Source organism: Haemorhous mexicanus, chromosome 4 (assembly GCF_027477595.1).
Source record: "Haemorhous mexicanus isolate bHaeMex1 chromosome 4, bHaeMex1.pri, whole genome shotgun sequence".
Lineage (NCBI taxonomy): Eukaryota > Metazoa > Chordata > Aves > Passeriformes > Fringillidae > Haemorhous > Haemorhous mexicanus.
The window spans coordinates 59,904,771-59,929,177 of record NC_082344.1 but is presented as its reverse complement, the minus strand read 5'-3'; the positions used below and the strand labels follow the sequence as shown (position 1 = coordinate 59,929,177).

Sequence of the window (24,407 nt, the reverse complement as noted above, 5' to 3'; positions counted from 1 at the left end):
CTGTTGCAGTCTCCTCCAGGGCATGCCCGCTGTTGGCTTGTTTCTAAGTTTCCTGGAACTCACTAGTCTTCACAGATCATATTAATAAAATGGGGTTGACAATAAAATGTAAAACTAATTTGCTAGTTTACATTACCATGTCCATTTCCCCTCAACCAGTCTGGCAGAGTTATGTAGTGCATGCATACTATGGTGCACACTGCAGTCCTCTCTCCTCTACTCCTTAGTCAAGACTGAATTTATTGCTCATTCTCTGCTAGTTTTTTAAAAGTCTGCATGTCCCTGATCATGAGCTCTCCATCTGTGTGATGTAAAAGACTGTCATTTTTTTTTTAGTGAGGCACTCATGTTATCCAGTCCCTTTTCCACCAGAAATGGCAAAAATCAAACTGGGCTTATTTTTTTTTATACTCTTAAAAGATGACACTTGGCAGTCAAGTCCAGATGTACTTACTTACCAATGCACTACCTAACATTATTAATTAGGCCGTTAAGTTCCTTTAGACAGGACTTTTTGTTATTTGTTCACACAACCATGTCCTGTTTTACCATTGGGCTTTGAGATGCTGGCACAGCACCTACGATAAATAATTTGGGGTACTTCTATTTAATCCTGCTGGTAACCAAAAGACAAAGAACTTAGACCCAGATGTTCAGCTGCAGTAAATTAAGGCCTCTCCACAGGTTTTAACAGAGCTATGCAGATTTATGCTAGCTGGGGACCGGGTCCTCTGCTCTTAGTGTAATTTGATGCTTAAGCTGAGAACAGCAGCTCCTACACAGCCTGTCTGCACCACCTTGTCCCAGGACTAAGAGCAGTCCAGCCACAGGCCAGCAAGGGCTAATTCCTCCTTATTGCCAAGTGAGTTTTGCAGCTGAGCACTACGTTGCTATGACTTAGACGCTGAGTTTAAAAGTGTCTTGGGCTCGTCTTGCCTACAATTTGGTACATGCTGAGCTTGTATTCCCTGCTGGAAATACACTGACTTTATTTGTTCATGTCAAGTGCATCTTCAGTTTAAAAGTTATCCCTGCTGAAGTTAACACAAGCTATAACTTGAGCCTGTGTAGCAGCTAGATGCACAGCCAAAACCCCACGGGATGTGCCTAACCCCAAAAATAATAAGAAAATTGAAACCATTTGAATACTAAACCAGAGATGGGACCCTGCAGATCACTGGGGTCAACACAGCCTACATTTTCCCGGCTAAGATAGTCTCCCTTTGTATTGAGATATTTTCCCTTGCTCTTTCAGCACCCAGATTGATGGGGAATAAAGAGGGGAAGGGAGCTGTAGATTGGAAAGAGCCCAAGATGAGAGCTCCAAGCCTTGTTCAGCTGGCTGAGAGGAGTGGGTGGGACCACTCATGTTTAGGAAGCAATGAAATCCTGTTTTGTAAACGTACATGAGGATTACACACACCACCAGTGGGTAAGGAGGGGAAAGAAGGGGAGAGAGGAAGAGAAAACAGGGAGACAAGAAAGTGAACATGGTTGCACTTGATTCTACACATGAAGGAGTAGGGGAAAGAACTCCCCACCACAAAGTATTTTAAGTAAAAAAGAGCTAGCTACCTGTAAGTGAGCAATATTGCCAAGTCTTATTCACCTGAAGCACCAAAACACCAGATTGCAATGAGCACCACAGTGTTTACAACTGCATCTGGCCTTGCCCCATTTTGATGGCGAAGACTGCTGCAAATCCAAGTGCTGGGGGCACAGGGAGCAAAACGCCAACTCCAGCTGGCTTCCCTTGGATTAGAGCGGCACAAACCAAGCATCACCTGGCAAAGCCGGTGGAGTTAAACAAGGACAGATTAAGTGTAAGTGAGAAGGAAATCAGGCCCTTTATTTCTGCCCCTCCTTCCCTGAGAAAAACTAAATACATTCCTTTTTCCTCAGACGCATCAATAGCAATAGCTTAAACTGCCCTAATCAGGTTTCACCACTGGCAATGCGGAAATGTTTATTTCCATTAGGCTGAGTCTATAAAATCTTCCTTTCATTCCTGCCCTTCTACCACTTCCAAACAGCAAAGCCTGACAATTTAGTCTCTGACAAGCAAGCTTAATACCGAGACTTTTGGAAAAAGAAAAAAAATCCATACAAAGAAAGCTCTTAAGACAAGATAGGCTGAGCGTTTGCACCACAAATGGTTTGTTTCAGCTATCTCTTTGCCTCCTGTAAGACGGAAATCAGACAGCTTACTGGCTTAGCTTGTTAGGCCAGGTTAAAGGGATGCAACGCTGAAAGGCTCTTACAGAAGCTTACCCTTGGACTAAAAATAGCAGGCACTAGAGAATTATCTTAAATACTACCAAACTTGTTCTGCACTGTGAATGCAGATAACTGTAATATGTTTCCATTTTTGGTAGTTTTAGAGCTTTTTTAAGTTATGCTCGCTTTAGCTGACTATTTAATTAGTTTCTGATTCTATTTGCTACTTTTTCTCTGAGATATAGCCTGAGGGGCACTTTGCCTATGAATCCTTTGTATTTAGCAGTGTTGCTATTGTTAACATCTAATGAGCTGTTGGATTTGCCAAACACCCAGTATAGGTACAAACGTTTCTTTGAAATACAAAAGTTTAACACATAGCAAATAGCAAATCAAAAGATACTCTAACGCAGCATCCTCACTCTCTCATTGCGTGTCTCATCAAAAGAGAATAAAAATAAAAATCGCCTCTATTACGTTAATTCTGAAATTCAAAAATGCATATTTGAGTGAGACAATTTTAGCTCCTTGCCCGTGACTTTAGAAGAAAACTAAATGATTTTTAGTACCATAAGAAGACTTGTTCGTATGAATAAAGCTCCACAGTCTGACACGGATCCCCGCCAGCTGAACTGTGGAGTTAGCAGTATTTTCTTTGGAGTAAAACTGCAAGATTCTACAATTTTTAATGAAGCCACCTCATCTTTAAAACACATAAATTGATATTTTGGTGCATTTTTTAGGCTACAAGCAGTTTCTCTTTAAGCTCTGTTAAGCAGGATACCCATTCATCTGCTCCTCACTGAAAATCATGACAAGATATCAAAAAAAAAAAAAAAACAAACAAACTCCAAAGCAAAGCACAAATGTTCTCTGTCCTTACATACATCTCACTCGTGCTACAGCCAGTCTGAAAGACATCCCCACAGAAGCCAGTCATGCGGTGTAACACCCCTGCTGCTGCTGTTGCCTCAACTTTGCACTTCTGCAGATAACACCATTGTGGGTACTCGCTGTACGAGCTCAGATCAGAACATCACAGGACTGAAGCAGCAAGAGCCTCTGCACACTGACTCCTGCCCACTGCCTTCCACATGATGCCCTCAGTACTACACCAGTCTGGGCATTCAGATGATGGCCATAACAGGAGCACCAAATGGAAACTGATTCAGACACAGATTTTAGTATGTTTTCCAGTGCTTCTTCCCTCCCTTGCAGCTCTTTAGAATGAGTCATTTTTAAAATAATTTTAAAATCTCACCTTGAGTGAGGCCAACTTCTAGATGGAAACTCCAGGTAAGGTCAGGCTAAAAGCCATCCATGCAGCTGAACAGAAGCATCTTCCCTTACTGAGCAGACATCACATCTGATTGCCTTGGAGCTGGCAGAGCCTGTCCTCCCAGACACAATTTTTCTTTGACTTTCTTTTTAGGGTGAGGAATGTTTTTACTTTTAAATAGTGGTGGCATTCAGAGATTCCCTCACCCTGTGTCTTTATAAGCTCACACATAGTGGCATAACCCAGCCACATGTCTTGCAACTGCCATTAAAACCCTCCATATGTCTTCATTTGGGAAGCAAGTTTTCTTTTTGAGTAAGGAGTTAAGTTTACAGCCTCCCTGTCGAATAAATAACATGTCTGTTGTCACCTGGCTGCTGAGCAACTCCTGTCTTTGAAAGTATGCACTCGGTGATTTTAGATATCTATCTCTCAGCCTTTTCTTCTGCTGTCATGCAGCAAAAATCAGGCTTCATCTTCATTATGATGATTAACACTACTACCCATCTCCTGCAATTTGAATTTTTAAGTAGTATTCTAGCACTACCAAGGAAACACCCCCATTGCACTGAATGATCTCCAGTCACATATCAAGGGAAAGTATCTGCAGAAAGTAGTCACAGTTCAAACAGACAAGATCAAGAAGGGAGGATTATAACCCTCTCTTTATAGAAGGGGATTTGATGCTCACAGATTAGTCAACTTCTCCAGGCCACAGTGCCTGTAGGCTGTAGTCATGGTGGCAGAGCAGGGCTCCAACGAGCAACACCACCACCCCCTTCCAAGCGGGACATTTCACCACCAACAACAGTGCACATATTCCCCATCCCTAAGTACTTTCAGCTGAATTTCAAGTTGTCAGAAGATTGAAAAAATGGTTGTCAAGAGTGTTGGAGTCACAGCCAAGAAGAAGCTCATTTTGTACGTTCACAGAACTTGGTGAGTTTGCCATTTTTTGTACAGAAAATGACACTATAATATTTGCTCACTTAATACTAGCATTCCAGAATGGAAATTTCCAGACAAAGTTGACAGAGAGAGAGTAGCGAACAGGCACAGAGAAAAAGGCTGGTGTGTTAGATATAACTCCATTATCAGAAAGACAAAGGTATCTCTGTGATGTAGTGGATGTTAGGGAGAATATCAGGGCTACAGCAAAAGAGACAAGTTTGGACCACTGGAAAAGAACACAGTCATGACTGAGTTCAAAAGTTAGCATGGAGGCCATCCATTTTAACATGAAGAGCCAGGACAATCCCCTAAAATGCAGGAGGAAGAGGCTATAATAGAACAGCAACTCAATAAGTGTCTTAGAAAAACAAAGGGCCCACAAAACATATTGCTTGAGTGGGGCCTTCTCTTTGCCTAACTTACTTTGGGGATATAAAAACCAGAAAATATCCAAAGCTTCTAAGGTAAGTCTTTACCTGTAGAGATAATCACACAGATTTGCTTGTCCCAAGGAAAGATATGAAGGAGAAAGTGAAGAGCTTTCATCTTGGAAGATTCCCAAATTACTATAAAGCTATGTAGGAAAATATTTCACTTTAGACTTTGGATGGTCCTTGGAATCAAAAAAAATTACAAAAGCAGTCCCTGTTGATCCCCACCAGGCTGCTAGGAGGGCCACTGTACTGAATAAGGCTCCCAAGGAGCAGAGCCTACAGGAGGGCAGAGCATGGGGTGTCTGCAATGTGCCTGACAGAAAAAGAAGGGGAAAAAAAAAGCTGTTGTGTTACTCCTTGTTTTTTACTGTATACTCTTTCCATTCTTTTCTTTGCTAGTGAAGAGACTACACTTTCTTGCTGCAGCAGTAGCTCAAGATCAGGGATCTGCTGCCAGGGACCTTTGGAGCTAAAATGACAGCCTGGGATGTGGCACTCCTTTACAGACTGTTGTATGTAAGCCTGTGTCATCTACCACAGCCTGCAAAAGGTCATTGTGAAGTCTGCAGAAAGTCAAACAGCAGTGACGAAGGAAGAAAGTGTCTTTGGCACAGTATCAGGGATAAAATGCCTTTCTCAAAGGCATTTGTGGGATATCAGGCAGAGTGAATTGGAATTAGGATGAGGAATTGTGCCATTAACACCAGCAACAGATTAAACACTGATGATTTTCCCTGTGTATAAGGTAGAAGAAGACAAGTTAGATATTGTGTGTTTATTGAAGCAAGAAGGTTAGAGATAAGATATAATCTAACCAAATCATGGAATGCAATATGGGAAGATAGTCAAGAGTCCCCGAGTCTGAATCAGTGGGTTTGTCTAATATCTCAAGGTCCAATTACCCTGGTATAAAACAGTTACTGGGTTTCAGAGGAGAACACCAGGTGAAGAGGCCTGATCCTTCATTAGTTGAGAATCTTTAAAAACCAGAAAGGACACCTGCACTTATCCAAACCATTCAAGCAGCAGGAGGAAGACAACTCCAGCAGTTTTGGAGCGTACAAATTGGACACCAGGAATTGCATTTTCTTTGCACAGAAACAATTCAAATGGATTCAGACATTTAAATATTTTCTATTCTTCCATTCCAAGTCTATGAGCATCTTCACTCCTTTGCTATTGAAAAAAAGCATGGTAATACACAACAGTACTGTCTGTGAAATGCAGAAGTTTGTAATGAAATCTGCTTTTCTCTTTAGAGATCATTCACACTCAACTTTTTAAGAGTTGACTCTCTAGGGACAACAGTGGTGAAGACGAATGTGGACTATCTCCAAATCCCTACAACTTTGATTTTCACCAAGTTTCTAATTTTTTTATTTATTTACTTTTTTATTTTGAATATACCAGCATTGTTGAGGGTGATCCTAAAGAAATAACAGCACATTATGAGCCTGAATCAGAAATGACTAGAGAATATAATGGAGTTCTGCACAATGCATTTGAGGGATGTCTTTGTAAGAGTTCTTTAAAAGACAGATTTTGGGGAGGAATTGGGAAAACCTAGCCACTCTGTTGAAAGGGATAGAAGGGCAATGAATTCTACTGTAGGATCTCTTCTTTTGCTGACTCAGTGAAGACACGTTTGTCATTCAAAGACAAATTAGAAAAGGGCATGGATCATGCTACATAGATGCTTCGTCTCAGTTATCAGCCACACACAGGCAGCTTCCAACACATCTACCTCCAAGCACATCTGAAAAAAAGCAATCTCTTCTGGTGGATGTGGACAGAACGCCTTTGTCAAAATATGAGTTTGAGCAAATACGGCAAAGCGGTTTAGCACAGGGAGGATTTGTCCCTGCAGAAATTGACACAAATTCCTTTAGGACAGGGGCAGCCACCCCAACCACAGAGCTGGGACTGCCAGCAGATGGAATTAGGGAAACTGGAAGGTAACACTGTGGCCTAATGTAAACTCTTAAATCTGCTGTAAACACAGCAGTAACACTGGCACACGATAAAACTGGTATCTGTCACTGCGCTCCCTGAAGCAGGTGTAGGGAAGGACAAGACACATGAGTGGGTTTTTGTCATCTCTATGAATTTGGTTTGAGGAAAAATCTAAGCTGACAGAAACTGTGGCAAACAAGTAGCATTCTAGTGATGGAGGGCAGCTGGAGTGATCATGCAGGAGAGAATAAGGGGAGATCAAGTGGAAGGGTCCAGTTTGAAGTTCCTGCTAAGTGTACAGTGCAACTTGGAGTAGCAGCCCTGAGAAGGCAGCATTCCTGGATGTTTCAAGCTGGAAAGACAAATACCCACAAAAGCAATTTATTAGTAAGTTTCTGACATGCGTATCTTTAAGAACATACATCCATCACTTTCAAAGACATGGTTTAGGAAATAGGAGCTATTACAGGCTTAAGTTTAGGGGCATGTCTCTTTCCTTCTTTAGCTTAAAAATCAAAGCTTCACAAGTCTAATCTTGTGAGAGATCCTGAAAGAGAAAACCTCTGCACATCATGGGGTTCCCATAACAAACCCTCCTGGGTCTAGATGGAGTCCAGAGAGGGAGCTCAAGTACATCTGGACAGTGTTCACAGAGCTGCACATGCCATGAGCAGTCCTGTAAAGTGATGCTGATGGTCCAGCAGAGAATTAGACCCCTGTGGTCTATTACCTCTGATCATACTGGACTTGAACTGGCCAATGTGGAGACCCTGACATGATTCCAGTTGCAGTGGAGTGCAGATTCCTGGAAATCATTTGTGTCTGTACAGGACATAGCCAAATAGTCCTTCCAGCACAGTTCTGAAAACACAGTACAGAGCTGCTAACTAACTCTGCTGGAACCTCTTTGGTACAGTACAATCATCAGCCAGAGCTCATAGCCCAGTAGGACCCCAACTCACTCTCCCAGATCTACTTCAGTATCCCTTCATCACTTTCTCTGTGTGCCTCTGAGAGAGAGGTTTGCTCTCTCTCAGAAGAGAGCCTAGAAGGAACATTAATATTGAGTGAAAGCTAATAAAAAAATCCCCCCCAGCAGCCATCAGCACTATGCAGAGGCATCCATATGGCCTTGCAAGAGCTTGCCCTGATCTGGCTGAAGAGCACTGTATCAGAGCTAACACACCCTCTCTGACCAGTTACAAAGGGATGAGAGCATCTTCCAAATGATAGCATTTCTCAGCTTCCTAGTCTTCTGTGGGCTTTTGTCCAGTTGAGTTTTTAAAATTTTTATGATTTAATTTTCTTCTTCATCTCAGGTTTGGAGATAAATAAGGCTCCATGTTGGGATATTCTACTTAAGACAGCTTCTCCTTGGGTTTGGTAGTTCCACATCACATTGGCACCACTGCAGCTCTGATCTGTGTTGTTTCCTGGACTAGGCAAGCTCAGCAGGCTGTAGCTGCCTCCAGCTGCCTGGGAGGAAATGGAGTCTGGTTAAAGAGCAGTGCTCACAGACCTCCAAAGGAAAAGTAAGCTGGGTTTATCTTCACTCACAAACCCCAAGGACCAGCTCTTTTCCTCTTTCACTACCTTTGCTCCTTCTAAGGACTTCAAAGTGCACACCATAAAACTGGGATGGGCTGGCCACTAGTACATAGAGACTCTCCCCCTACTACAGGCTTTTTAGGCAGTATCACAAAACAAGTAAATAAACACAGTGTTTAATAACTGAAGGGAAAAAAAAAAAAGAGTGTGCCCCAACATCACAACAAGGAACTTCCCATGCCAACTACTAAAAGGCCACATGCAAGTACTGAAATTACCCTTAATTCATGATTTGAGACTTTCAGGAGGGTTAGGTATCCAGTGACAATGTTTAAAAAGTAAATGCACAAAGAAGTAATATGCCTCCAGAACTGTAACAAAAAGATTGCATAGAAAGTTATGCATTATGGATGATTTAGCAATATCATAGACAGCAAAGGCTCCAGCAAAAAGAGTGAAATCATCCCTATCTTTCCATTTGTCGGCAGAATTTTAACAAGGAGCTCCTGGGAGCTCTTGGGGGCTCCTCCATGGCTCAACAGACAAATTAACTCATCAAGGGGAAGGCAGGGATGATTAACTAACAAGAGCCCCCTCCAGCCCTGGTACATGGTACAAGAGCCCCCTCCAGATATCACTGGTACATGGTTATTTCACCCAGATGGTGTTCACCTACCTGAAACTGGTAATGACAGTCTCAGGTCGGATTTACAGAAAAACATAGATAATAAGGTGCCGCAAGAGTGACAAGATAGGAGTCATTGGTCTGTGATGCTCCAGACTGCGCCAGAGGCAGCAGAGCTGTTTTGTAATGTTAGTCTCTGTTTTGTAACATTATCCTCTCCACCCAAGAGATTTCCTGCTGCAAATGGGAGACTTGGTCTTCAGAGAAGCATTTGACCTGGCCCTTCCTATAGGAGAGTGGGATCAACAGAAAAGAAAATGACAAGACGTGGCAACACTCCCATCGCATACAAGCAGAAGCACTTTGACACCCTTTCACTGGAAATGGATGAATGTTTCTGCAGTGCTAAGGAAAAAAATCCACAAGTTTTTTTGGCTTTTTCCCAGATGCAATTGACGTGACAATTGCCAGTGTTTTGCCTGATGTCTTCATACTAATGTGAAGAGTGATTGTTGGGCTTTTAAGGACAGTGAACACAGCCAAGAAAATCCACATCAGTCCTGGTGAGAGAAAAAACAGCAAAGCAAACACAAAGCCAGAAAAAGAATTTCAAAAATGCATACGTTTCCCCCAGACAAGTAAAAATAAAAGCCTATTGCTTCTTTGTGTATGCCTGGAGGGTCAAATGCCTAACAGAGCACTTCCAAGCAGAGGTCAGGAAGCATGCACTTATGTTTTGTTTATGAAAATAATTGTATATGCATCCATTTACCCCTGACAACTTTACAGTTCCACTAGTCCAACAATAAGCCTGTGAAAACGGACAAGCTCAGTACCTGTGGAAACTAAGATTAGCCCAAGTAGGTTTCCTTATCCAAATATTTGTCATGAAAACCAAGGCCAGACTGCAAACCTTTGACTGCCACCCATCTTCCTCTGAAAACTAGCATTTGGCAATAACAGGCTTCTAGCTATATAGAGGCATGTCTCAAAGAAATTCCAAAGTTGCTTAGGGCTAAGATTTTATGGGCTAGATTTATGGGCTAAGATTTTCAAAATGGGATCAGAGTCTCCTTACCAGTACTAATAAAGTAATTGCAAGGAGGGAAGAAGCAGCAGCAGAGGAACACAGAAATATTTCCTCAGCTTCCTGTTCCATGTAGTTCCTGAACAGGCTGGGTTGGGCCAAATGGCCTCGAGGTCCCTTCCCACTTCATCCACTCTGATTCTGCAAAGCCCTCCCCTGCTCTAAGTTCATTCTTGATCCTTTGCCACCCACACTGTCACCTGCACTACCTGGCTGCCTACGCCTCACCCAGAAGCCCTCTTAAAGTGGATACCCAAAGACCAAAGATCCTGTTCACTTGGTCTCAACACACAGGGCCTGGTAGAGTGGAGAACATCACTGCTAGATTTACGTAGCCAAGTGATACATATTTACAAGCAAAAAAAAAAAAAAACCAAAAAAAACAAAAAAAAAAACCAGCCCCTAATACTAGAAGAGTTCTAAAACTCTTGTAATACCTGTTTTTCACGTCTGGTCACTGACTGCTCTATGGAAATGTGCAAACCTGCAGCATTCTCACCAAAGCAAAAGTTCCAGAGAGATGTCTCACTTCCATAACATGTATTACCTAAGGTCTCTGATGCACTTCCTGAGTCATTATGTAACTGCTTATACAGCAACATGGGAGATGAAAAACTGGATTTTTGCAAAGGTTTTGGAGTACTACCATTCCAGGAGAAAACTCCCATTGTTTCTTCCAGCAGCTTATGTGGAAGCTCCTCTGATCAAACCAATCCTCCAGATAACCACTATCACACCTCCCTGACAAGAGACCAGAAACTTTTTTACCCAATTTCTCTATTTTTATTCAAGTGTATCTCCTGTAGGAGGGATCTGCAGTCCCCCACACCGTTTGATGGCGGCACCTCCAAATCCTGGTAAGATTTTGTATCACTGAGCCTTCAGGAAGCAGGTATGGTAACAGCCAGAGGTAGAAGTTCACCCTGCCCATTTGATACCTCCAGCCCCAGCATATGCCTGGAAGGGATGATCCTCCTAAACTTTATGTGATAAGCTGGATGGCTGCAAGCAGTTCAGGCAACTCAAACCTGTTATAAATCAACAAGGCAACAACACTTGCCAGAGGCTGCCACCACGGCTCCTCACAGAAAATACTCTTCTTCTGATTATCGTCTTAGTGATTAGAAGTGCCCATTATGGACCAGCACCCCATTGTGTTACTCACAGTAAAGCACAAAAGCACAGATGTGTGTGAGGAAATGGAAGTATTATTCTAGTGCATCACACAGCTCACGCTTCATGACAACACCAAAATCTCAATAGGTTTTGGGTTTGTGCTTTCATAAACAAAACCCAGTGATTACTGCATGTGGTAAAAAGCAAACTCCAATCATGGCCCTTCAGACTCATCACCGCCACAAAGTGCTAATTAATTTCTCAATCATTACGAAGCAAGACTGTTGCTCTGTTGTGTCAGAACGGAAAATTCAGCCAGAGCAACCAGCTACGCGTTGCAAAGGGGATGATTTCCACCGAGACCTGAACGCTGCCTCCACGGCTGAGTGTGCCTGCACACACAGTCAGAGCTCCACGCCTGCCAAGGCTGCAGCTCACAAAAGCACCAGGATCCTGTATGCACCTGCACAAAGCTACCAAAATAAAAATTAGACACTGGTGAAAAAGAGGCCTATAAAGCTGGCAGGGGGCACTCCTCCAGAAAGGCTCCAAATTTCCAGGGCATCTGAGGATTACCCACAGTAGTACAACAAAAGCTACAAATAGGTACATTTTCACAGACACACATAAACTCTTCTTTGTATGTATTCTCTCTTTTTCCCTGTTCACAGGGAAAAAACCAGTTCATCATGATTCAATACCAAAACTTTCTCCCTGCGCCAAATATGCTCTGTGCAATTTCCTCCTCCTGACCTACACACGTAAAATAGGTTAGCAGCACTAAGGAGAAAGAACTCCTAAATGAAGACTTGTGATAATTTTATCCTTCTGTAATGGCATGGGCCAGAGTTAATGTCAAGTGGGATAGGGCAGTAGGAAAAGAGCATGCCAGGGTTAAGATGGACCGTTTAGTAGCAATTAGCAATGATGCATTGAGCAAAAATAGCAACAATGAAAAAAAAAGGAAAAGAAGTTACACTAGAAACAAAACCATTAACGGAAATACATTTCATTTAACCAGTTAGCATTTGTCTATGAAAGGCAAACTTTCTGTTGCTGCTGGTAAGCCAAGGGGGAATTAAAAACCAGAAGAATCTTATCAGAAATATTTACTTCCCACTAGCAATAAGTCTGGGATTGTTCTTCTGTGTGGACAGAGCTACTGTCCCACATTTTCGTGACCCTCTCTGCAATTCCAGGGAGAAAATATTTAGTTCAACATTAACGTAAGCTAGAATATGGCTCTATTTATGTGACAAGTTGACAACATACAATTTCATGCTTGTTGAACTGATCTGTGTTATATATTCACTGTGAATATTATGAAGCCTCACCATTATAAATATGAAACAGTATACACTTATTCAAAATAACTCCAGCAGTAGCAATTTATAGCTCGGTTGTTTGTGCGCTTATGAAGTCCAAACGCCGCCTTAAGAAGCTGCATCTCACTAAAACAGATGTGGAGTGTGACTGTGACCAAAGTGGATTTAAGATGACCTCTGTGAAAGGAGGCTATTACATTTTTGTTTGTATGGCAGCTGACACCAGTTCATATTTAGCTACGTAGCCAGTGGGAACACAGTGTAACACAGTGTCCTCAAGGGCTGGTTTTAACACAGGCCAAGACATCCATCTAATGACCTAATTAGCTCACTACTGTTCTGGCAAGTGCTAGTCTTCCCTCTCAGAAAAAGCACAGGTGCTCCACAGAGCAGCAGCACAGTGAGCATCTCAAGCCATGGCTGCTCTAGGTGAAATGTCTCCTTAATGGGACCGTGAAGTGGATCAGTCACATTTTCTTGATTGCGCGCCTGAGGAACAGCCTTGGTGGCCACATACATCATACAATAAACTCTCAAAGCAATTGGTTTTTTGCTCATTCGGGACTTTGTTCCTGCCTGAAGGTTTCAACCAGCATGCCAGGTGGCTCTTGCATTAAAGCACTGTAGTTTGTCCAAGCAGGAATGAAAAAAGGAGCAGCAGCACACCTTGGTAACACCAGATACAGAGAATTTGCATAAACTCTTTCCAATTACATAGCAGCTGGTTTGAGTAAAATAAATTTCACTTACTGCTGGAGCCTTATTAAATGTCAGCATATCTAATCATAGATTATCATTTACATACATCATCCCACAAAGACAGGATGTTATTGTGCTGGTCTCCTCTTTAGCAGATGTAGAGCCCTGAGTCAGGCCGCAGACACAGGTAAAGGTAATGCATTCAAACACACAAGAAATGTGACACTGCTCCATTAGAAATATAAAAAGTCCTGCACTTCTGTCAAGTGTCTGCTGTTTTCTTTCCCTGGAAATGAGGGTCTTCTCCTAGTTTCACAAGTAGGCTTTATGATACACTGTTACCTTTTATCATCCTTATAAAGTTTCCTAACCCAAATCTGCATCTTTTGCCTTTTATGTTTATTGTTGTATTAAACCTACGATGTTGTCTGTTTCACTACCAAATCTATCCCATAACCACATACTGTACATTCATTTCTCTAGGACCTCAGTAGCTCTTATCTGTTCACTTTTATGATCTCTTATGAACTGTTAGGAATAGCAACTTACAGGAATGTTTGTAAAGTCATCTCAGACTGAACTCAGCCTTCCCCCCTTTTTTACCATACAATGATACTCTGAAATAAAATCCAATTTGCCATAAAAGCAGTTCATTACAGGCTGCATTTTAGAAGGACACAAGTTCCTAAATACCCAAATGCATGTGCTTACCATGTAAAACATTCAATCTGCATGAATCTGAATTTCAAAAAAGCCTTCTTATTAGAGCAGGAAGGTACATGTTGATATGACTTGGTCCTGTGTTGCTTCCAGATTCACCAGTATGCTCTACACTACTGCCCAGAGCTATTTTGTTCATGCCCTCCAGGGCCTCAGACAGGCTGCTACGTGGTGCACACAATCGCAGTCCTTTCAGGCACTTTGATAAGCTTTATTCTGCCATTATGCCATCTAGAACATTAAACACAATGTTTAAGTTCTATGTTAAATCACAATCAGCTCCTATTAACTGTTCCAAGCTCCTCATTTTTATCAACAGTTACTTTATTAAATCCTTAATAATATAGATGGAATAGTTAGTTAATTTGTGTGTTGAGCCATGGATGTTAATTTGTAAACATAATAACATACTGCAATCATTTGCATAATAGCATTTTAATCTTTTTAGTAAAAGCTGTAATTCCCTACAAAGTACGCTGCAGTAGAAACTAAGTGACTATTGGTAATAATAAAAAAGGCCTTAAAATTCTGATCCTATTATAGTGTTGGAACATACCCAAACTGCTACCATAATCTCTGAAATGTTACTGTTCTCTGATTTAGGTGTCTGTGTCAAGAATAAAAATGAAGTATAACTGGTAGCAGTAGACTATTTCCTAAATGTAATTTAGTATTCACTAAGCACCAGCACTTTGCAAATAGCTCTGAGGCTTTCCTTCAAAGTTCAGAGCTCTAGTTATGCATATTGTGTGAGGTACACCATGCAGCTCACCTCCAGCCTCTGTTGTGCTGAATAGATGGCTATGATAAATCATGCTGATTTGGCACTGAAGGGCATCAGCCATCAAGGATTTGACTACTACGTCTTTTTTTTTTTTTTTTTCCCTGAGATTGTATCTCCTTGAACTGCCTGCCCTGGGCTACTAGTTTTGAAGAAAATTAAAAAGTGGAAAAAATGCTAGGGAAGGGACTACAAAAAGTCTATATAGGCTCACTTCTCTGGAACCCATTAACACCAGTCACAAGACTGGCAAAGAAAACATTGGTGGTTGTTTAAAAGTCAGGCCAAGTCATTTTACGCAAGATCTGGTAATTCATTAATCAATCTGGCTGCAAACCTTGAATGAATAACCTGCAATGGTGAAAGAGACTGGCAGCACCACAGAACACGAGGGATTTTATAATCTGAACCAATGCAAATTACCCTGGTGATGTTTAAGGCTTCCCTCAACACTCATCATCTCCCTGATACAACCCCTTCCAAATAAATAAGAAATCATTTATCTCCAGGCATTCCCCTGCTGCCAGGGGAAAGACAGTCTGCATTTCATTGTGTATTTCTTTTTCTCCTCACATTCTCATTGCTTGTAATACAGCCCTTTTTGGCAGTCCACAATACAATGTAGTTATCTTTTTAGGCTTTCCAAGTACGTGGCACACAGAATGGCCTTGAGAAGTAACGTGGGATACACCTATATAAAACAATTAAATACAAAGTCATCAAACACTGTAAGCATCGCTTTGGAACATAGATTTATGTAAATAAATTAAATCTGCATGAGGGCAAGCAATGTGGGTTTTCTGAAGTCTTTTTGAAGGCTAAAAGTGTTTTGCCAAGTACAAGATTTATGATTTTACACAGGTTCATTGTAGTTTAACAGGTTATTGTCTATCTACAAGCTGAATTTTCTCTTACCATCAGATGAGTTACTTGTAAAAAATACCAACAAAGAGAAACACCCACTGTAGATATCTGCCCTCTCCATAATGCTAGGCATGGATCATAAATCATTTTAAATATGACTAATCTTACATGATGTGATACAGTATATTTCAAGAAGTCTCAAGGGACAAACACTTTTTATGAACAAAAAGTGTTCTCACTCATGACACATCAAGTTGTATGTTTGTTCACAATTTCACATAGCATTGGCTTTGAGAATGAAAATTCAACCATTTTGATTTTCTGAAAGTAGCCAAATTAAATTTTTTGCAAATACTATTTTTTAAAGTCTAGTTCTTCATAAAAACAAATCATAAAAGTGAATGGTCCAGCAAACCATCTAAATAACTGGTTTTGGTGACTTGTTAACTATTTATTTACATGAACTTATGTCAATACACAGCAGCCTGAGGGGCAAGAACTCCTTCATTTTATCTTTTCAAGCAACAGGCAAACAAAATTAGGTGAAAAACAGAAGTGATAGAGCTGTGAATAGAACAAATCACCTAATTCATAATGTACATCAGTACAAACACTGGTAAAAGAAGAACCTCTGTGCTGGGGCAGTGCAGGCTTGATTGGGGACTCCTATCAGTTACACTGGCATGTGAGCAGAAGGATGCAGTGATGAATTAGGTGTGTCTGCAAAATATTGGTGTATTCTAATCCTCCAGGGAAGGCCAGGATCTCATCACACCTAAGCGGATGAGAGCAGGGATTTATACTTAACACTTACATACTATCTGGACTAATTGTACCTTTATCTCACTTGGCTCCTGGCTGCTACCATAACTATTAATAATTCCTAGTCTGTGAGACTCCCAGTGCCACTGAGCTCGTGGGTGCTCAGCTCAAGTGAGCTTTCAGGAACATGATTTGTAGAAAGATTGAAAAGTCACTTTATGAAATACAAACCTTTCCTAAAAAAAAGTGCATCAGAGATGCTCAGGAACTTTCTAAAGGGCTTTTGGACACTGTCCCTCACGTAGACAATGCCACATGTACTGCATTAATACCTCAAAGGGGAGCGTGTTTCATTCAAGGCCAGATTTGGCAATGTACTGTACAGCTTGTGCAAGTAATGCTGCTCGTGTACTTGCCACCATTTGCTTGTCATTCTGGTTCCTTCCCTTCCACCTCAGATAGGCTGTATTTCTATTTTTGTATGACAATGCCTCATCTGGAAGCTTAAGTCAGATAAAACATACTACTCCCACAATGACAAGAGAGAAAAAAAAAGTAAAAAAGACATTATTTTCTTTTTTATAAAGCTGTTGGGGATCAATATGGAAAAAACTAGTGATTACCAAAAGAGAAACTGCACAAAACTTCCATTCCCTCAGCTAAAACAAATAGTTCCTCACAGAGTATGTGAGATAGTCTCTGGTGGAAGAAGACATCTTCTTCTGATCTTGAGCACCCCCAGTCGTCACATTACTGAGCGGCAGAGGCAAGAAATAGTGCAAAGTATCCAGCTGCACAGTGGAGAATGGGGACAGGGTTAATGCACAGGAGGAGAAAATAACTGTTTCATTCCCATTTTCCTAGGCCAAGCAACCAAGAAATGTAAATACAACACTCTAAGAAGCTGAAAATAGTCTAATTTTGCACTGCAGTATTGTAAAATACCATTAGGGCACAATTTGTCCCTACAGGTAAGTATGGGCCAAGCTGTGATGAGACAGCAATGCAGCCTGCAGCTGAAGTCAATGAGTGTGAGGGGAGAAAACAACAGAATTTGTGTGTTAGGAAAGAAACAGCATATTTCACTTCCAAACTATTATTTCTGACCTATTACTTGCTGTGTAGATTCATTCCCCCAGCTGCATTGCCCCTGTCTCTCCACACATATTCCCCTGTTTCTTCACACCGGGACAGCTCATCCTCAGACAGACCCAAACTTGCCCATGAGATGTTGCCCCTGCCACCATCTCCCAGTGAGGTTAACTACCAGCCTATCTGGTCATCCTGCTGCTTGCAACACACTTCGATTTTCAGCACAGGAATTGTTTCCTGCACAGGGTCTGGAGGGGAACAGTCACTACCTATCTGAGACAACTTAATACTCAGCAGCTGTGGCCATCAGAGCAGACAGGCAGTAACACACGGGACAAGAAACAAAGCCAAGTTCCACTGGTTTTACTGGAATAATTTGTATCCTTAGATTTGGTAAATATGCAATTGTATTACTTATGTGGAACTTACACTTTGAAAGTCTGCATCCTCATCCTCATTTTCCTTTTTCAAAAGGAAAATGTTTCTGCATTTGGTTTTTGGTGAATGAGGAAAAAATATGCGTCCTCAGTGTTAAAAAAAGCAAAACAAGTCTCCATCACAGTTGCTGCAAACGTGGACCCTGCCCCCCTGCCGCCACCAACATGCCCTACCCTGCCTGAGGCAGTACAACTGCAATTCAAGAACCAGACAGGATTTGGAAACTTTGTAAAACAAAGTGTGGAACATTATACAACTAAAGAAAAAAAGAGGGCCTGAGCACAAGGCTTTGCAGGGCTGATTTGATTAAAAGAAAATTAATTCCAAGTTACTTGGATTTAAATTACAGAAACTAAACAGAGAAGACCAATTTCTGCTATCAGTTACACTGGTTTAAATCCAGAGCAATTCATCTGCATCAGGGAGATCACTGTGAGTTTAGAGCTGTATATAAAGAAAGGAGAATTTTATTCAGGACATCACATCCTATGTAAGCATTTTACTATACCATTTCAGTTAATTTTTCCAAGCCTTTAAATTCTACCATGGTAATCTGGGGCTTTCCAGAACCAGCGGGCTAGCTGTACTTCCTGGAGCTGTGGTACTTGGTGTGTGAGAAACAGCACCCATAGCTTGCTTTTGTACAAGATCTTCCTGCCAGCTAATCAATTTATTGTTCAATTTCCCAGTCAGTGAACCATCTATGGCCTCTCCTATCAACAAGGAGGGAAGGAGGTTAGAGTTTAGGAGGGACATGGCTGTCCGAAACCACAAGGTGGAGAATTATGAAGGCTTTACACAATAAAAGAAAGAAGACCAGAGAAGAGATAAAGAGACAGCAACCCTCCTCTCATGCTCCAGTGCATAACTGGAAAGAAAACAATTAAATCTCCCTCTTTTACTTTTAGATTGCTCTCCACCAGGAGATTTATGAAATATCAGAACACTGAGCTGGTCCCTGAGGTACTGACAGCCCTCACTGCCTTCTCTGCCACACTCACCCTTCCTCTCCCCTGAACATAAACAAATCGCCGACGCCTCCATTTGTGTGCAAGTAACTTGCACAATAAGGCTCTGAGTGGTAAAAATCTTTACTAGAAATGTTCCAGCTACTCATCAGCCAGCTGCTGTGCAGCACTTTGCTTCTTGCCGGGGAATTCAAGTGGAAGACAACAAACAAGCTGCAACTTCTGTTTTGCTCTGTAGCTGACAACAGTGCAACTCCTCATCATGACACCACAGGGCAGTGTACTCTAGGTACTCTCTAGCTGTTTCCTCTCAAAGATCTCAAGTTCTATTTAAATCCTTTTAAGGCTTTCCCCCACACACCGTTCAGATCGCAGGTCTGGTTTTGATCATGATGATTAATGGAACAGTCAGAACCCGTAATACACCAGCAGTTTTCTTGTCTCTTAATGGTCGAAAAAATAGTAAACTGTTGTCCACCAGGCTAATAAAAAAAAAAAACAAAACCCAAACCAGAAGAAAAAAGCAAGCAAGGACTTTGCAACATGCACTTGCATCATCTTGCCTTACCTCGAATATATTGGCGGGTTCATTGCTGTACTGATTGGAGATGATCTCTGACTGGTCGCTGTACCACTTGAGTCCCCCCAGAAAGCTGTCTGCATCCAGGTCGTTCACATCTAGTTCAGAGAGGTCAAGTTCTGGGAGATCTGGGCAAAGAGGCTGGTCTTCACCAACCAGAGCAGCACACTGCAAGATACAGCAACACAGAAATAGTTTCATTAATTACCAGGAATCTATTAACTAATGTCATGTGATAAGAATTAAGCCTCAATTAAGCTATGGCACAGGGTGTCTAGGATTGACTTTGTTTTCTGGAAAAAGAACACATAGTAGTTGGTCACTGTTAGCTCTAACATAGGTATATAAAGGGGTAGAGACAGCAGCAGGGCATAAGCTGTCTGCTCTATCACATCTCTCTCCAGGGAAGATGACCTTCCTTCTCCCTATACCACGTCATAATTATCATATTCAAAGTTTTAAATCCAACAGTAGAGGCCAAAGCATGGCCTTATTCTCCTTTCAGAGTGAACCAGTGCAGGTAGAAGTTACAGATGAATACCTCTGGGCAAGGTCTGTCACGCATTTCCTGATACATTCAGGTTAAAGAGGCACAGCCTGTTACAGCCTTCAGCCCTGGAGGCTAGCTCAAGCTGGAGACAGTCACACTTTCACTTCTACAGAACCTTCCTGCAATCCTTACAGCCACTCATGATGGCGGCTACCATATGGGCATAAAAAAGTATGGGTAAGTGATGCTGCTGTGCTCTTTTCCTGATGCACAAACCACAGCCATCCAGTTTTGCATTAAGGTCCCGGCAACCAAAGTATGGCTTGAAATATCCCTATATTCTCCTCTCAGTGATGGGCATAGTTAGTTCATGCAGCCTTTCACCTGCTTGGTGTGAACACATCTATTATCCTGGCTGGATTCCTGAATATCCTCAGAGAGAAGCTGTACTCAGAGAACCAAATGGATTTTCCTCTTCTAGCCGCCTTTGATTCGGTAATCCTAAAAGAGGGTCTGTGAAACATTTTGGTTGAGACCGTAAACAAAGTCTAGTCTGCAGGAATCCTCTTCAGCAGTGCAAAATGTTTTTGTCTGCACAACTTAGGAAGAGAGGGAGGATAAATAAAAAGAAACCTAGAGTAAGTGTCCTTTTATATGCCAGTATGAAGCTAGATAGGGTATTGACTGACCTACTAAGGAAGAAAAAATTAATAACATACATCCACTTCAACAGAGCAATTGAAATGTTAGAGTATCCACCAAAACCATTTCCTAATTATAGAAAACACGTAGTGACAGTTTGGCAAATAGCTGAGTCCCATATGTCAATGCTGCTCAATTAAGCAATTCCTACTGCACTGTTCCGTGGATCCTTGTAACTCATCCCCGAACATCTACGTCGATATGGGCACACTGCAAAGCACACGTGGAGCTGCAGTGGCACCTGAATGGTTAAAAGCCATTTAAAGTCAACTGAGTCTAAGGGCATCTACTGTATTTCTAGCCCTGCGCTAAGGACGGCCAACAGCAGGACCTGCGCAGCTCCTGTCAGTTGTCTGGGTGGTTTGAATGATTTCCCAACTTCTGTTTGGACTGAGGTCAATGGAGAAAGCGCCACTTTCTGAAGGCAGGTGTCTGCAGGGCACTAACAGTGCCCATGGACGTGAATCGCTCAGTACTGCTTTTGTCACTCTCGCAAGGACCGCCTTGAACGGCAATGTAAGCGAGGGCTGCTGAAGGTGCACTTCATTGATGGTTTTGTCCCTGGAACCTCGGTGTGTCTGCAGAGCACGGGCTGGATGCAGCAGCGCAGCCGTGAGCAAAGATTTTGTGTGTTGGCACAAAGACTCGGCGCAGCTGGTGTGAGCTATAATTTACCAGACAACTTCTACGTCTACCAGGACGCTACAAGATAATCATAGAGTAGGCCAAGGGGCAAGGAAGCTGAGAGGCTGCAAAAAGAGGCTCTGAAATAGCAGTTGTTTTTCTTCCTATTATTTAAAGGGCTGTAGAACTATAAAAAGTCAAAATCCCACTTAAGTAATGTTAACTTTTTTTTTTAAATCTGATTTTTTTTACTATTATTTTGACTGTAAGACAAAAAAAAAAAATTAAAGAGTTTCCTCTTCTTTAGTGTGAGACACAATCTTCTGGCAGCAATCATAATACAGAGATGACCTTTTTTGATGCTTGGCCGAAATCTCTGATCTCATTAAAGGATAATCTAGTTTTTGACCGAAAAGGTAGATTCTCAGCATCATTCTCAGGTTTGTGTTCTGGAGGTCAGTAGCTTATAACTGATGCCATAGACTTCTAAAGTATCCTGCTGATTTGTTTCTGCTTTCATTTATAAAAATAGCTTCACCCTGTGAACCACCTACTTAAACATGTTTACTTTTGCTAATCTGCATTTTTAAGTTCCTACAGTGGGCTTTTGAAGCAACATAAACAATGGTATTAAAAAAAATCCTGCTTATCGCAGCCTCCATTTACCTATAGTGACTGCAATGTCACCTAAAAATGTAACTGCTGAAATGAAGTATATATGCCTTGCCAATGTTGACATGATAATAAAATCAATGTTTCTGAATATGACATTATGCTTCTGAGCACACAGAGCACATTAATCTGAGACACATTAGCAGCAAGTGTTCCTGTTATTAATTTATATTTGGCCTTTGGATGATGCCAGATTTAACACTCCAAGTCCTAAAACTGTCCTCATCTGACACGCTGATATTTGCTGTTTGCCTATACATCTGTAACAGGTGCACCTGCATTGCTAGCACACATTTTACTGTCTTCCCACCGTTATTTGATATGATAGTTATTCCATAACTATAGCCCTAATTTTACAGTAACATTTAGGAGGATAAAGCAGTCACTAAACACAAAAGGCTAATTACTGTGTGTTATTTCACTCCAACAGACCTTTTTTCTCTTAGTTCAGATGCAAACAGTAAATTAGCTTAACTGCACTGATGGTAATGAATCATTATAATTAAGTATAATTCTCCATTAACCTTTTGGCTGTTTTTGTGCCTTTGAAGGTAAATTAAAAAAAAAAAAAAAAGAAGAAGAAGAAGAAGAAGACTGGACTTATGCCATATTAATTATATTAATGAAAATATAATCTTTGTTTTATTTTTAACAAGTTTTTCCAAGTGCCAAGGGGATGAACTCAGGAAATAAAGACTTGACAAAATGTGTGTCATGTGGATTCTCTCTATCAATGTTCACAACCCTACTGTACATCACCTTCATTAAGCTGTGAAGCACTGGGGACGCTGATCAGCTACAGTGATGCAGGCCTTTATTAAACAACACGCCGTCCTGTCATTATGTGAGCGAGAATATAACACATTTAACATTGACAGCAAATATTAATGATTCAAAGAATGAAAGCTGCCTCCAGTGCTTGCTGCCTGCATTATTTTAGCTCAGTAAAGGTGATCCCCTGAGCCAAAGCAGCACGCAGACGCTAGTGTTGCTACAGGAAGTGCAATGCAGGAGCACACTGGCAAAATCCTACCCACAGTTAATCCATCCACCATACAATTAATATTAAGATCAAACTCTTTTTTTGGTTCTTTTTTTTTTCTCTCTGCACTATGAAAAAGTCATTGACATAAATTATCTACTCTGTTACTAGCTTGAAATTACTGCAGGAACTCTAGTGATTAAAATAAATCTTCAGTATTTCCATATAAGCTGGTTCCTCAATCAGTTCCTAGCAGCATTAAGAATAATACACGATGGAAAAATGAAGCTATGGCAGCTGAGACCCATGCTACAAGCCAGACAACAACCCACAGGATACTCCAGCTACTCAGAAACAATTAGGACTTTGGAGCCAGAAAGTCATCCACTTACTGCCTTGACTCATAATAGCTACAGGACATATGAATTATCCATATCTATTCCACTTTACCAAGAAATCAAAACAAGATAAGACCAATTACAATATGCAAACAGAAATCTGTGGATACAATGGCAAGCTGCAAATATTTAAAACATGACAAAATGACTTGAGAATCCACAAACATGCTCTGCCAGATAGGAAAAATTTACTGGAGAACATGGAAACGGTTCACTTTAGATGGGTAGCTCTCTACAGCATGAACATCATCTTTAAAAAGCATTGCCTGTAACCTGTTTTTCCCTCCCCCATTGCCCAAGGGAAGCATTTTAAGCATTTATTCCAAGCCTGAATCCAGAGGATTAGTTCCTTTGAGCAGGTCTGTATTTGGGATTCCTCTTCATGGGATCCAAAGAAAGTTTGTCTCGCTTCGCAAGTTGCCCAAACTTTCAGGTAATGCTCCATTTTGCTGAATGCAAATATGCAGAAATCCTCAAACCTCACATTATACTCCAGAGATTACCACGGGGCTGCTTGCCTTTTTTATTTTTTCCTTTATGAATTGTAGCCAGCAGAAGCTGTGGATTTGATGTATTGCCGTCTATTTTTACACAAGCAGCAGCAGCGGCGGCAGCAGCAGCAGCAGTTCACAGTCCTGCATAAACTCTATTCTCATGGTTCATCCTGTTGTCTCTGCTGTACACTGGGATTTAACCATTTCTTGGACTACTCAGATAGACTGCAAACCCTGCTCTACGGGGCATTAGCTACAGCGTCAGTATTCCAATACCACAAGTAGCAGGGAAACGTCTCCTTCCAGAAACCTCTTTTAAAAGCATCTAAAGCCAAACAACAGGGTATTCATTCCTGTGTGCGTGTTTGTATTCTGCAGCTGATAAACAAGGAAAAAACCTTCGACAGAGCACAGTGAAACAAGGAATTAAAATAAGCCATGAGTTAATTATAACTTTTTTTTTAAAGAAATATTAGTCTTATTCTAAATAAACATGGCATTTTTCCAACCAGGCCACTGAATGCCACTGGAAACGCCACTTCAGACACCGATTCATATCAATATCTTAGAGCATAAATATTGCAGATGACGGGAAAGCGAGCCAGA

General features: G+C 41.3%; 1 protein-coding gene across 2 annotated transcripts in view; it reads right to left on the bottom strand.

The window, feature by feature from the left end:
• The window catches only part of PPARGC1A (PPARG coactivator 1 alpha), a 364,297-nt gene that overhangs the window by 43,720 nt on the left and 296,170 nt on the right, over nucleotides 1-24,407 (bottom strand). For both annotated transcript variants that reach the window (XM_059845075.1, XM_059845076.1), the window contains exon 2: nucleotides 19,428-19,607. In XM_059845075.1, the coding sequence (XP_059701058.1) occupies nucleotides 19,428-19,607 (180 nt within the window). The remainder of the gene's footprint in view (nucleotides 1-19,427; nucleotides 19,608-24,407) is intronic.